The sequence below is a fragment of the Rhea americana genome, unplaced genomic scaffold (genome assembly GCF_003343005.1).
Source record: "Rhea americana isolate MKP2758 unplaced genomic scaffold, rheAme1 scaffold_88, whole genome shotgun sequence".
NCBI classification, from domain to species: Eukaryota; Metazoa; Chordata; class Aves; order Rheiformes; family Rheidae; genus Rhea; species Rhea americana.
In genome coordinates, this window is record NW_028187066.1 from 2,455,637 (window position 1) to 2,471,604 (window position 15,968).

The following is a 15,968-nucleotide window of genomic DNA, read 5'->3' on the forward strand; positions in this document are numbered from 1 at the left end:
CTAACTCCTAGGCTAATACCAACCAGTAAGAGCATTCTCATCTTTCTTAATAACTGGCCCAAAAGGTTGCGGTTTCCATGTCACAAAATCGAGTGCCAGAATGGAAGTTACCCCAGTACGTGCTGAAGGATAGGAGGTGAGAAAACTCCTCTCCTGCCCAGCTCTATTGATTGGAAAACCATCCTTCGAGTAGCCATATGATCCAATACTGTTAGACTGTTAAATATGACATTTTCTATCAGCAAAAATAGGAATAATAATAATAATATCTAATAATACAGAAATCATAGCTTGGTTGAGTGCTACAAAAAAACTGAGTTTGGAGCCCTCTCTGTTCAAGCCACATTTTCCACAATATAGACTCGTAACTCTGCTGTCACTATTAGATTACCTCAACACTATTTTCCAAGTTCAAGTTCAGTATCTTTGAACCCAACTGAAAATAAAAAGTCACAAAATGTTTTGTGTTGTATTTACATTGGACACATGACTTCGTACACAAGATCTGATTTTACTTCTCTTAAGCCCCCATTTCCCTTCCTGTTCCTCTCCTCACTTCTTCTTCCCCTCCTCCACTTTCTCTGGGCTAATTGGCAGCAGCAAAGCTTCAAAGGGCACAAACAGCTTTACTATTTAGGTGTAGTGAGGGTTCAAAGAATAAACAGCTCCTAGTCCTGCCGCTTGCTCTTTGAAGCCCCACTATAGCCAATTAGCTCAGAGAAAAGAGCGCAGAGAAGAAAGTGTGGGACTGGGAACAAAGATTTAATAGGAGAAGAATAAAAATCTCACTCTTTGTAGATCAGCCCTGCCATGAGTTAATCTGATACAATTGCACACAACATGGGATTATCTTAGATATTGATCTTATTTTTCATTTTCTACAGCCTCAGTTTGAAATGATAATTATTTCAGTTGTTTGTGGTGTATCAATTAAATCCAAAAGTTTTATTAAATAGTGCTTATAAATCAGTTAATAAACAGGTTCCCTGCTTTCCAAGTAAACACTGCAATAACTCCATGATGTCCTTCTGTTGGTCTTCTGTCAGTGCATCCTGTGTGTTTTTATTGACTGATGCCTGCAAATATTAAGGACTAGCTTCCATCACCTTCCCAGAATAATGCTTTAGTATGCAAACAATTCTACTGAAATCAAATGGAAAATATGCATAATAAATTGTTAACGAGTGTAAGGGAGAAGAGAATTCTCTCATTGAGTCAAATGTCTCATAAGCTTTGCAAAAACAACAGGCAGCACTTGTTGAGGCTGCTGAACGATGTTGTATCTAGCAACAGCCACAAGCTGCCATCCAGAGCTCCAGAGAAGGTGAAGGCAGTTTCTGCAAAATGTTCAGATTTATGCTTTCTGGGCTCATTTCGGATGTGCAAGTTGAGCTTTTAAGAGCTGCTGAACTAGGGCATCAAATAGTATTAATTGCAGTCAGCACTCCCACTATCGATCTCAGAAGTTCAATTCTTAAAACTATGTGCTACCTCAAATAGTTTGCTATTTGCATTTTTAACCATATGTTAAACTTCTATCAATTTCTATCAATATTCTTGACATGACGAACTGTGAACAGGAGAATAAATGCCTACAACAGTCTGTTAAGCGAAATGTAGTTCAAATTTAGGAGAAGGTTTATTACATAGTAAATGAACAACAAATCCATAGACAGAGCCTGAACAGCCTGAAATTCATGACCCTTACTACAGATTGTGTGACCACTCTATTTCCATCTTGCCTGGCCATTATGGTGAACATAACATGAGTTACATGACCTAGTCTAATGGAACTTAGCCATGTCCCCTGAAGCGTTACCTTGCTGACAGGTTTTGAAGAAGATGGCGTTCTGCGGAGTCTGGAGAATAATGTTGCCATCTGAATTCATTACGATAACATTAGCTTCAAATGCAGCAACTCCATCCTGTTTTCCAAGGCAAGGAAATCCAATCTGAACAACTAAAAGGAGAATAACAATAATAAGTATTATATACACATTTAGGTAAGTAAAAGCATACATTGAAATACTAAAAATGGAAATAGTAAGTATTTACATTTAAACTTCAGAGCACAGCCATCGATGAAAAAATGTAACACACAGCTATGTAGGGCACCTTATTGATAACTGACCCCAGGCTGGGACAACAGCAGCACGGGAGATGAGCCTGGCCTCAGGTACTGACATAACCCCGGTGGTCTGCAGTGTAGACAGTGATCTGAAGGCAAACATACTTCTGCCTGTAGACAAGGCAATTTCTCATGTCAAGTTTTCTAAGGACACAATTTTCAATATCACCTAAATGACTTGGAAGCCTATATTTAATTTCCTGAGCCGACTTGATCACTTCTAAGTCTAAATGTTACTGGCTCTCACATCACTTCTGCAAAAAGATCTCACACATTTTTGAAACGATACTATACTAGATATGTTTTGCTGTTTCAGATATCGCAATTAACACTGAAATAAAATACTGATTTAAACAAAACTTACACTGTTCAGTGCTGGCAAAATGGTACACCTAATAAATAAGATCATGGGTGCAAATATTTAAAAAGAACACAAACACACATCACTTTCTGACAGAACTTGTTAAGCGTAATGGATAGCTGGAGACCAACTCTCCAGGAAAAGTGTTCCAACACTTTTGAACTACAAAGAGTCTAAGTAAATAATTAAGGCCAGTAAAACTGGAGTATTTTAATGAGGAAGCAAGCCTCATACCTCAGAGCTGTGGAATGCTGCTCCATGGCTGTCACAATTGATCTTAAATAATCTTCAGATGAAACAATTATCTCTTTTCTTCAAAATAGCTCCTTTATAAATTAGATCCAGCTAATAGTAATTGTTTTTTTCATTTTTTCTGAAGTCGGCCTGAGATTTCAGAGCAAATTATTGAGCTAACAGCCTTACATTTGGCTTGATTTAAATTGCTTGCTATAAAAAATTTTGCAAGTTATAATTGGGTAATTTTTGTTATTTGTTGCCTTGATAAAACACAGAATAATTTACTGCTAAAACACATTCTGCTTCTGACACAGCCTACAGAGTGAAAGGCCTGTTGTAGTTTTCATTATAAAGCAATTTCATTCTTGAGGGACTTTTACAGTGATCTTTTAAAAGACTATTAGAAAAAACATGTAACCATGTGGTAAGAAGAAAACTCTTACAGAGGATTAAAAACAGTTTAAATGCAGTGCACTTCTTAAACTGTAGTAACCTTCCTCCAGCTCAAGCGTAGGAAATATTTCAAGAGACTCAAGTGCTCAGGAGACTTGTATTGGCATGTGTGTGATTTAGCTGATCTAATAACGGCTTTGGGCAGGAAGATCTGGCAGAAATGTACTGCTGGCACTATGGGCTTCGTGTAGGCTTCGTGCAATCAGTAGCAACGTCCTGATCTCCCCAGAGATTTGCCTGTAAGTTATGCCAGCCTGTGGGTTTCAATGCACGAGGCAAAGACCAGGTGTATACATCCCTTAGGGCTAAAGGCCCTCTCCTAGGGCTGTTGGGGTAAGGATTAGCTGCACTGGACATGCAGCGCAGAGCAAAAGTGCCTCGCGCCCAGAAATGCAGCCACATGCTCGCGGCCTGCGGGAAGGGTGAGCAGGGCGGTGGCAGGGCAAAGCTCAGTGCTGGTTCCCCCCATCCTGGATTCAGGATGCAGTTTACCTTTGCCCGTCATTGGCTGCAAGTAAGCGAGGAGGAATCCACAGCTCAGGGCTTTCCACTGCTAGCTACGGTCCCAAGTCACCACGCCACTGAACTGTCTCTCTTGCAAGTCTGTATTTCTGTATCCTCTGGAGTGCTTGTGTCCAGGGTTGCAGAGCAGACAGCTCAGAAGTGAGGAAAGCCTCACTAATTTTAAAAGGAATCTAAAAGTCCAGTGATTTCTAATTTAATTTTAGCTGGTAGTTTGAATGCCCTACTGGGATCTGGAGGATGCAGGTTTGGGGCTTTTTTAGGGCGCTTTTGTTTGAGGCTAAGGACTTTTCTTTCTTCTGTGGAAAACAAAGATTCACTGGAAGGTCTCCATTACAGGGAGATTGAGGTGGCTCTAAATACTCCTGTATTTGCAGCACAGGTCTTCTAGTTCTTGTTTAACATGCAAAAGGCACTACCAAAAGCCACCTACAGCCTAAGGAGTGGGATTTCTTAAGGATGTCTCTGAATTTCCAGTCTTAGCAGAAGTAGGCATGTGGTGATCCAGAGAAGAGTGGGAGTTGACCAAACCTTGTAGCCATGGCAGAGAGCGAGCAGAGATATTGCTGCTCCCCAGGAAGGCACCACAGAGAGAGTTTCCACAACTTTGGTGGCTCAGCCCCTACGTTTCAGGTGTTGTGATACTGGCAGCAGGCAGAGAGGAGGAGTCCTGAGTCTGGCGTGTGGACTCAGGGCACATGTGATCCACACAGGGCAAAGCTGTGCCCATGTACCGGGGACGGAGCCAGCTGAGCTTAGTTCGGAGCCAGAAGCAGCCGGGATGTATCAGCATGGCACTCCACCCAGTTCATCTCCCCCACCAAGCGAAAGGGCTACTTGGCTCAAGTGCTGTGCCACCCCGGTGCGGCTGCTCTGCTGTACGGACCTGAGCCTCCCTGTGGGCTCTGCTGTGGAGACGTGCCAACTGGCTTGGTGCTGGCTTGGCACCAACATGGCACTGGTCATCTCTGAGCACTTAGGAGACCATCTCCTTTTTAATCACAGGCCATTACATTTTTCTTTAGGTATAGTCATGTTGAGACCAACAGTGGTCAAGGGAGGAAATCACTGTCACTATCAAAAATGCCTGACCTAGGTTTGAACTTGACGAATTTAGTTTGAATCACTGGATATTAGTAGGCTTTCTTCTGTGAAATGAGACATCAATCTTTTCTCGCTGGGCATTTATCTACACCCTAGAATCAAGGCTCCTCTCAAATATCTTTTTTTTTGAATAAGCCAAGTAGTCTCAGCTCTTTAAGCTCTCACTAAAAGGCATCTTCTCGAGCCTTCCTACCATATATTTTTTATTATATTACTATGTGGCTAGGTGCAACACGAACAGTGCTCTAAGTGTGGAATCAGGCAGAAATCCTGGGATCTGGGGATGGAATTTTCAAAGGAGTTTAGGGAATCTAAGTGACCTAGATATAATTTAAATTCAAGGAGAATTTGATTCCTCATCTCAGGAAGGATAAACTGGATTAAAAAAGGTTGAGGACTGCAAGGTTGTGTCCAATGAGGAGCAACTGAGTAGGCTAGGACTCTCCAGCCTGGCAAAGAGAAGAATTAGAGAACTTCTTAGTTTTGAAGAACAGATGCTTAAAATCATGACCACCATGGATAGGACTGACAGTAGTGATTGGCTATTTGTTGCCTCTACCAGTACAAGCACTAGGGTCCATCAAATGAAGCTAGTAGCAGCCAGACTCAAAGGACAGGAGGTGGCTCTTCATGCAGGAAGAGAGAATGGAAGGCCCTACCAAAGGAACTGGAGACTCTAAAAGTTTACACATAACCCAAGTAAGTTACAAAAAAAGGCAAACCACTTGAGACTCGGGAAATCCTCTGAGCAGAAGCTAGTCTGAGGCTGTGAGGGTACACATATGCTTGTGGTCTTTTTGCTCTTCCACAGGTCTGCTTATGCTCACTGTTGGCCATAAGACAAGATCTGGGCTAGAAAGGCCCTGCTCCACCAAAGCCATTCCACCAGGCTTTATTGGAGATACACAACTATCCTCATAGAGGCTTTAGAAGTCCACTGACTTTCACAGAAGTTGTATTACTAAAACTTAATGTAACTTTCAGTTGAACTACCTCTGAGTAAGAGATCTAATCATCATCCTCATTCTTGTTTCCCACTCTCTTGTGTCTAATGCAGCTGTCTTTCCTCTTTTATTCCCCTTTAATTGTCCTAGTGCAACCTTTTGCGGCTAAAACGCTTTTTCAAGAAATAACATTACTATTGATTTGTGACTGATGTTGTTCTGACATGCATATATGTAGAAAAATGATCAATAGATTCAGGCCAAATTGGACCTGATTGTCAAAATAGATGCATTATAATGCCAAACATGACTTAAATACAACTTACTGTATACTGAATACACTGGGGCACTGCACAAGCTCAACATAAGGAAACACCGTGGACATATGCATATTAGTCTTGCTACCAGTGCTACAAACAGGGTTGGTCCATTTTACTTTTAATCAGACCTCCCATCATGATAGTTAACATAATGTTTGCTGGAACTATGTGATCTCATCTCTGGCATCCTGCAGTTGTAGATCATATGCCTTCCTAAGCAGAATCAGAAGGGGATCATTTTGATCAGGGCTGACCTGCTGGAAAGCAGCTCTGCAGAGGTCTGGGAGTGCTGGTGGATGACAAGTTGACCATGAGCCAGCAATGTGCACTTGTGACCAAGAAGGCCAATGGTATCCTGGGGTGCATTAAGAAGAATGTTGCCAGCAGGTCGAGGGAGGTGATCCTGCCCTGGGGAGGCCTCATCTTGAGTGCTGTGTCCAGATAGAGACATGGAGCTACTGGAGAGAGTCCAACGTAGGGTTATGAGGATGATCAGAGGGCTGGAGCATCTGCCCTATGAGGAACGGCTGTGAGAGCTGGGCCTGTTTAGCCTGGGGAAGAGAAGACTGGGGTGGGATCTTATCAGTGTCTATAAGTATCTGAAGGGAGGGAATCCAGGAGATGGGGACAAACTCTTTTCAGATGCCCCATGCGACAGGACAAGAGGCAATGGGCAGAAGTTGAACAACAGGAAATTCCACCTGAATGTGAGGGGGGATTTCTTTACTGTGAGAGTGACGGAGCACTGGAACAGGTTGCCCAGAGAGGTTGTGGAGTCTCCTTCTCTGGAGATATTCAAAGTCCACCTGCGTTCAATCCTATCTAACATGCTCTAGGTGATCCTTCTTTAGCAGGGTTGGGGTTGGACTAGATGATATCCAGAGGTCCCTTCCAGTCTAACCAATTCTACGATTCTATGATCTGGGTTTTTTAAATACTGAAAAATCAAACAAAAAATAGTTTATGATTAGAGGATAATGAGTGTAGAACTTCCCACATATCTCATCTAATATATATGGAGATGAGAACGTTCCTTAATAAAAATTTTGCTTTTTTGTCTTTTTTGTTACTTGCAGAGTAACTTTCTTTACTTGCAAATGTATTGGCCTTGCAATCAATTAAATTATAGCAATTATGGTAAAAATATTGTCACTCTCTTCTCTACACAAATCAATTTTCAACACCACTCACTCAATCCACAATGAATGGAAAGTTCAAGCATTTATGTTAAATTCCAGGTGCCACAGCAAAAAGTCATGCTGTGACATCACTTCAGTATCATTCCAGTACAAGCTGAAAATGGAAGATATGAAATACAAGCATTCAGAACTTGAATATAAAAAGGAGAAGACAAAAACAAGAGGTAAACTTGTATACCAATGCTCCACTTTGATCCACATGAAGCTACATCTTTCTCTCGTTCCATTTCTCACTTCTTTCCCATTTTTCACCAAGACAGTCTTAGATTGGCTAAGGCTGATCATAAGATACTGCCATCATCCAGATGTTCATTTCTGCCCTTCTGCCAGAGACTAGCACTCCCACATGTTATCTCTGGAGCAGATCACATAGACTGTTACTCGTCCAGTGCAGAGCAAAGTCAAGTACATTAGATAACCTCTCACGAAAGGCTATTTTAACTAACCTCGCTCACTTTGCACTGTGGTGGTTCTGGAGCGCTGGTGCCAGCATTGGGTCAACCTCTACTCAGAGCTATATGCTCCAGTAGATGGATGGGTAATGCACAACTAAAGGAAAAGTGGTAAATGGCAATATCTTAAATGTGAACACATGTCTCTGAGCTGAAAGCCTGATGAGAGCATCAGACCCCAACTGAAAGAATGATGTTCACATGCTGCAATCTCTAGGAAAGAGTATAATTTGATAACTAATCCTTACAGGATCAAGATTGTGTTGTTTAAAAGTGGCACGACTTAAGTAATAATAATGTTTTGAACACGTGAATTTTATCATTTTTGAGGACAAATTTCTGCTGCTTTATCTGTACATAAAAGCTTCCTGTGACTTGGCTCAGACAAAATACGCTGCTGTAGTCAGGCGAGGCACTCATGAACTACTCAGTGACAAGCAGTGTGGCAAGCATTTCTTTAGCAATAAAGAGTGCAATTCGTAATAAGACATTCAGATTTTATTTGCAGTGGAATATTTTTTACATGAACACAATTCGTAATATCAACAGTACAAACCTGATGCTTTATGAGGAACTGTTCCAAGCAGAGGGATATTTATAGTCGGGTCAGCCATTATGCTTTTATCCAAAGAGCGCAAAGATAGGAACTCATAGAAATACTCAGCCTATGACAAAATACAAGAGAAATTATTAGGTATTTTAATTACATTCACTGAAGTAAACTATTTAAATTTAAGCTATAGCAGAAAAATAGTACACTTCTAGTCTTTATGCCACTCGCTGGATTTGTCTCTATTATTTCCCCGAGTGAATCTTTAGCTAAACACAGTTTTCATATAATTTCTTCATAGTTGAGAGATTGACAAGTGACCACACAGTAAACAGGATGCAGCATAACAGCAAGGAGAATGGCCTGCATGCAATGAACTTTTACTTTATACGGTGAAGGCTTTTTTTACCAGCCACATCTTTTACCCAATGGACCACAAAGAGCAGTGTCAACAATGGGCTAATTCTTGAAGGTGTTTTGGGGGCAGAATTCTCACCAAACTGACTAATGAGCCAGGGTAACATTGCTTCAGTTCCTTAAATTGTTCCAGGAGTGGAGCTGAGAGCTCTCCTCCAGAACTGGCTTTATGCTGCTCCTCATTTACCCCAATATAAGTGATTGTTTTTGGCTATCCGAAGAAGGTACAGACTTGATCAGAAAACTGCTTTCTATTACTTTAGTCCAACTCCCTATATGTATCTGCATTATAGTAAAGGTTTCAGTCCATGGTACTTTCTTCAATAGGACCCTGGCCTCACTGATGAGCAATCTGTTCAATATTTCTTCATATACGACGCAAAGTAGGATTCCTCTTGCCCAGCATCAGGTATCTTCAGTATAGATGTATACCCTGTTTTGCACCTGAGATGTATGCATCTTAGCAAGAAGTTACCTGTGGCTTCCACTACATTAATGGAGACCAGCATTCCTTAAGGCATAGCTGCAGATACTGAAAGATGATAGAAATTAATTCTTTCCCTAAAGTCTGGCTTCTCATTTACCCTGAAGCATATAAGTGATTATGAATGTCCTTACAGGTATTTTTATGTGCTGCTTTCAGAAAAGCATTTGGGGTCTTAGCAAGAACATTGGCAAAATGTGTTTTCACGCAGATGCTCAGCAGAATTAGATAGTATTCTTGTGCCTCCTTCATAGCTAGTGTAGTGAAGTAAAGAGAGATTTCAGCCAAAATTTGACAAGAAATTTGGACCAATAAATGGCAATTAATTCATTTCTACAAGATGGCAGTCAGTGTCCTTAGCCAGCAGACTGTCTTTTTTCTCCTGTAATATTCCTGCACATTGTACTACAAATCTTGCAAACTCCACAGCTAATGACACGAACAGCCACTGTTTTGGCGCTTCTTGAAATCAAGGTTTAAAATCACCCTTAAAAATAATTTTCAGAGGATTCTTCCACTAAAAGAAACAATCAAAATGATATGAATTCCATCCTGTCAAACTATGAAGCCATGGGTAGATCCTTTAGGTTCATAGCATAGACCTCTATCACTTAAGCTAATAGAATAACTGGTAGTAGTGGGAAATGATTATTAAAAGCACTCGGAAGAGAAAAAAAAATGTAGGTTTCTTAGCTACATGCTAACAAGAGATGGACATAGAGACTCCTGTGCTCAGTTCCAGGGTCTCCACGGGAGTGCTCAGAAGTCACAGATACCACAGACCCTTCTTATACCAGGACTGACCCATTTCATTTTTGCTCTTGTTTTCTTCAGCCAGTCTCTTGTTTTTGCTCTCCCTGATCCTGTTTACTTCTCCGTTCCCTGTGCTCTGCTGCCTCTGGCCCTCCCATGCCAACAGGGTGTCATCTTTTCCTACGGTCCTAGACATCTCAGCCCCACACTGTCCTGTTCAAACTCTATCGGTATGTCAAAGTTATTGTTTCTTCCTCACTAATCTGAGCAATAGTAGAAGCACTGACAGGATGTGAGAGACCATCTCCCTCCCAGTTCTTGGTGACACCAGCAAAGTGTTTGAGAGTTGGGTAGAAAGGTTGTTAGGAAAGTCCTGATCAACCCTGGTAGCACATCCTGCCTGTGCTGTCTCTGGGGATGGCAAAGCGACCACAAACAGCATGCAGAAAGCTTTGAGGGGCTGCACTTCACACAGATGGTGTCTTCACAGGGCATCACATAGGGCTGGAAATCTCAGAGAAGGTCTCACAGGAGAAAAAGTAGGGCAGGAAGTCGTGAAAGTTAAGGGTGGCTTAAGCACATGGAGGATATGTAGGAAGGAGAGGGGATTTGGAGAGAAGTGGTAAAATACGAGATCAAAACTGAAGTCTGGGGTAATATTCAAAATGCTGCTTTTAATTAAGGAAAAATTTTTCCAATACAACATACCATGCCAAAATATGAAAATAAGCCATAAAGTCTTAGATTATGAACATTTTTGTTTTCAAATAAATCTTTCATTCAGAAAAATGATTATAGGCTCTCTACACATCTACAGAATACTACAATAACAAAGTCAATGCTGTACTGTCTGTTTCTCATTGGTTAGCTTTGATGTTTGGTTATATCTAAACCAGGTCATAATGGGTTGAGTTATTAAAATATTATGTTCTTACTATTCCTGTAAACAACAACTGGTAACTAAACCAAATAGTTCCCCTCCTACATTTCTGTTCTAGTGATCACAGAATCACAGAAGAGTTGGGATTGGAAGAGACCTCTGGAGAGCATCTGGTCCAACCCTCCTGCTCAAGCAGGGTCACCTGGAGCAGGTTGCCTCAGGATGCTATTTTAGCAAGTCAGTTTGTGAGCCAGAGTCCTGACTGATAGGAAAGGAACTAGAATTCCAACTTCAAGAGAGTCAAAGTGACGTCTAAGGACAAAGACAAAAGGAAAATTCACCAAGGGAAAAGGAACCGATGGCTACATGAGTTGCAATACTTACTGCCTTTCAAGGAAGGAATTCTTTCAGTCGGAAGAGATGCACAGGCAATGACATGTTGGAGACTGGAGTAAGATCTGCTCAGACATTTAAAAGGTGGCAGGAGACACTGCACAATCATCAGGCTTCTCAAGAGAAAAAAACACTCTTTGCACTGAGGCAAGATGCCTACTCTCACCACTTACGTACAAATGTTCATGCATCTGTTAGCTTATAAAAACTGAACTTATAATAATTTTATCTAAGAAGTCCTGAAACACCTTCAGTAGATCCAGCTAGTATGATTTCAAAGCTTTTAAATCATGTGCTACAGAGTATGTTTGTAAATCATATGTGCTAGACTGAGTTTGTTAAATTTTGGTTTAAAAATAACATACAAAAATCACAGTTTAGAGAGGCTGCAGAAAGGAGGAGAGTGGTTTAACTCCTCCAACCTGAATCTGAAACCAGATTTGACTGCCACAAATCCTATCTGTTTGGAGGCAATCTGTCTTGACACAGTCCCTACATCTAGTCTCCAGTATTGTCCTGCTGTAATTTGAGTTGATTGCCAATTAACTTGCATTAATCAGCATGACTGAAAAGCAAACAACACACTCTCAACAAATATTTACTAGGCTTCAGCCTAGCATGAAATTTAGTCTTAATGGTTAATTGATGAGATAGGGCTGTGCAATTAAAATCTAGATAATTTAATATTGCCCACTGACTAGCATAATTAATACTGTAAACGGTCATTGTGAGTGACCTGGTAGTATGAATGAAATTTCTTCAGATATTGTTGAGAGATAATGAGGAAAAAACATAATCTATAATCCCTTTTCCATTATAAAAAACTTTTTTGTGACTTTTTTGAAGACAGTCTACAAACTGTCTGCCACTTGAGGGGCAAAAAATGATATTGAAGCTAAAAGTCTTATTGGAACGGTGATATTAGATGTGATGGAAAAAATGGAGTTTGCTGTGAACCGTTAATCTTTGACAATTGCACATGTGTGGGAGATTTTTTGCTTTGGGCTTGACTTCAGTATGCATCTGAGGAAGAATACTCTTTATATATATGTGAAAATTTTCTTTGAGATCCTCAGAAATAGAGGCAAATACCTCTGGAGACCTTGTGTGAACAGTCTGGGGACTATTAGGCAGCAGGTAGCTCTACATAGCTACCTTTAACAGTTCCCCATGTGGGGAAAGCCCTCAGCAAATGGAGGAAATTTCATCTTAGGCAAATAATTCCAGGGTCAGAATTAACTTTTATAGACTTTAAATGGAAGTTTTCTATAAATCAGAGGAATTTAGAAGGTTATAAAAATAATGAAACCCTCTAACAACTATTGCAGAGAACATCTGTTGGCAGTTGGGTTTTAAGCAATATACTCTTAAAATTCCTACAGAACTCCAGTCTCCAGTGAAAGACTGTTACAGTTGTATCATTGCTTAAATGTCATGTTGTTGCTACCATGCTTTTGTTTCACATTTAATCAAAGCATTCACAGGAACGCGCTTTACATTGTCCTCATTTTACATGAAAGATGTAGGTTTAGAAATAACATCAATATCTGAAAACAAAGCAGAGTAACTTAAACTGTTGTATGTCACAGCTCAGTAACTTAATGAAATTTGCAGCTTTTCTAACAAGAAAAGAGAATCTGCGTCAGCCTTGCATAGAGAGATAAGAAATGAACCGTGTTTCCTTTTCATTATTTTAAAAACATCATTGCCGAATGTTATATCCTGTTATCAATTACATGACAAATATACACCCTAATGCCAATTTTCTACATTTACAGAGAGAAACTCATCAAGAGTTCCTTTCTCTCCCAGATCCATAGATATTTCTGGCTATGTAAGCACTAGAAGATTTAGCATGTGTTATACGTAGCAGATGCTCACAGCTGCGTATGCCATAAATAAAATCACAAAATGAAGCAATGTATGTGTTTGCTAGGTGTTTACAGCATGGACCACTGCTTCTCCAAGGTATTAATAGCATTAGGCCAGAGAAGCGGATCTTCTGTGTTCCAGGATGAAATAAGATGAGACAAATTTCAACGACAAGACGAAGCTCTATCAGGGCTGTGTGTACCAGGCTATTGATGCATTCCGGCCAGAAACGCGTATGTCACCAGCACATTTTGTTACTGTAAAACAGTCTAGACATTGCTGTAAGGAACGACATGTAGATCCATCCTTAGACAAGCAGATAATAAACAGTCTGTCCACAAGGCTTCATTTTTCTGCTAACTACCAAAGCCAGAAAAGGCAGCTTTGCCTTAATTATTAATTAATCTTGTCAAAGAATGTGCAAATCATTTTTTGCACCAAAGTGTGACCCTCAAAGATATCTGCCATTAGCTCCACAAGGCAGTTTCAAAGTGAGAGAAACACTTAACAATATGGAGAAAGTGATACAACCCTCAGAAATATTCCCTGAGAAAACTGATTTACACAGAAGACAGGATAACCTTATTCTCAGTTGCTAGCCCCTTTTCCAGTACAAACAAAGTGTTGAGGAAGCTTCTAAGGCCATCAGAATAGAATAAAACATTAGGATAAAGAAAAGTAGAGATGCACACAAAATTAAAAAGAATTACACAGAAGACAGGATAACCTTATTCTCAGTTGCTAGCCCCTTTTCCAGTACAAACAAAGTGTTGAGGAGGCTTCTAAGGCCATCAGAATAGAATAAAACATTAGGATAAAGAAAAGTAGAGATGCACACAAAATTAAAAAAGAGATATTTTTATATCTTTAAAATAGATGAACACAAATTAGAATTCAGTAAAATGGGCAATCTCAAAAAATTAATTATTTTGTAGCATCATATATGCAATAGTATGGTGACATGCATACAGTTCTGCGGATTCTTTCCTATGCCTTCTTCCTCTACATTAAGAAAACCAAGGCAGACCCCCAACTCCATATATAAGGAGGAGGATTTTTTTAACAGTGGATTGGATCCCTACATGCAGCTTACAACAATACAAAATGGTGGGTTTAACAGTTCTGTGTTTTGTAAGAAGGATAGTACAAAACCCCTCTGATTTTATCCATGGGAGATGACTAACTGGTGCTTAATGTCTCCTGTAGGATGAGGTTGTGGATGGCAGATAAGATCCTTCAACAGAATGATTTAGAAAGCAGTAAAAATGAGATATTTCCTGATCATTATCAAAAGGAACTCTGAATTTTGGAAGATAGTTACAAGGTTCTACAAATGCTTTGCACGGGAAGGCGGACAGAAGTCTATGCAGAATATACTAGCGTCTTCCAAGGCTATAGTAATGAGGAAATAATTTACTTTAAAGGTCAGTAATATGAAGAAAGCACTGCCAAGAAGCTTGATGAGGGCACAGAGTAGCAGATTTAGATTACATTTAGTAATTAATTTTATGGCAATTGGTCTTACCTTTGAAAGAAATGGAAAACGAAGTGGCTGCTTGGTCATTTTAGACCTATATTTTCTCTCACTGGATCTTGAGATATAGAAGTGCTGTGGTGTTTGAAGATGTCATTACAAAACAATCCAAGTGGAGGCTGAAGAACTTGGCAGAAAGAGTGAGGTTCTACAGCGACACCGACGAAAGAGAAGAATCTAATTGCATGGGCAGACCCTTAACTTTGAAACTCATCCCTGAGAGCAGGAAAAGCAGTCACAGTCTGATGCTGCAGTAAGTAACTGGAACAGGGACGAAGCTCAGAAATCAGCGGGGCTGTTCACAACGTAAAACACTTGGAGAGCAGCACGCAGAGGAGCAGATCCACAGCTGTCTGTGGATAGGTGGAAGTATACACCTACAAAGCACAAGGGATTTCTTAAAAAATATCTTATCTGGGAAAAACGCCTTATTTTTCTTGAGAAGCTACAAACTTTATGTAGACAGTGATGACAAATTTACGGCTACTCGTAGAGCAAAGACTTGGAGATTCTCACTCCTTTGCCTTGCTTTATTCAGAAACAGAAGAGAAAGCAAGGGAGCACAGCTCCCCAGATTTAGAAGATTTCCTGTTCAACAGGTTCTCTGTTATGTATTTTATTTCTGCTTCTGAGAAAATTACACTAAAAGGAGACATAAATCGTTAGGGTTTTGATGTATATGCACAGCTAATTATGTCTTGAAAACTCTGACAGAAATGGTAGAACCAGACTGGAATGTGTTTGTGCTCTACAAGTTTCCTTTCAATTGTTTTCTCTGATGTATCACAGACAAAAATTAGATACCTTTGATCTGGGGAAAGGGAGAGAAGCAAGCAGTACACCAAAAGGAGAAATACTAGTAGAAGTTCAGATTAAAAAAGTGAAAGATACACAAACCTGCACTGATTTTCAAATATTCAATGAAATATACTGCTCTGGCATCCAGAGAGCTGGCAAAAGTTTTTCTACTGAAAAGTTACTTCTTGCAGGGGCACAACAAGGGCTAATTCATTCCTTGGTCACTCAGCAAAAGATCAGTGCTGTCTTCAGTGGAGATTTCATTATCACAGCTTCTCAAAATGCTAATTTCCTATGGCTAATACAAAAAGGGATAAATTATTACTGCTTCTTGCGGGGAGGGGGGCGAAGTAAAATACTGTCTCATCACATTAGTTCCTAACAAAATAAAGCTGTACAGGCCTGCTACTTGCACCTGCAACATATCTTCATCGATATCAAGAATAAACTGTGAGGTTCATTTTTCCCCCTTAGAGGTTAAAAACTAAGTGAAAACCTGGGTTGGCCAGCCCTGGGAGTGCATCTTTAGGTAGACTGCAGACAGTTTGCAGTTTCAGGCTCTGGATT

At 40.2% G+C, this 15,968-nt stretch overlaps 1 protein-coding gene across 1 annotated transcript in view; it reads right to left on the bottom strand.

Annotated features, from left to right (window-relative positions):
* WIF1 (Wnt inhibitory factor 1) overlaps nucleotides 1–15,968 on the bottom strand; it is a 48,795-nt gene that overhangs the window by 12,578 nt on the left and 20,249 nt on the right. The window contains exons 4-5 of the mRNA XM_085323840.1: nucleotides 8,277–8,385; nucleotides 1,820–1,960 (exon numbers count right to left, since the gene is read on the bottom strand). Of these exons, the coding sequence (XP_085179966.1) occupies nucleotides 1,820–1,960; nucleotides 8,277–8,385 (250 nt within the window). The remainder of the gene's footprint in view (nucleotides 1–1,819; nucleotides 1,961–8,276; nucleotides 8,386–15,968) is intronic.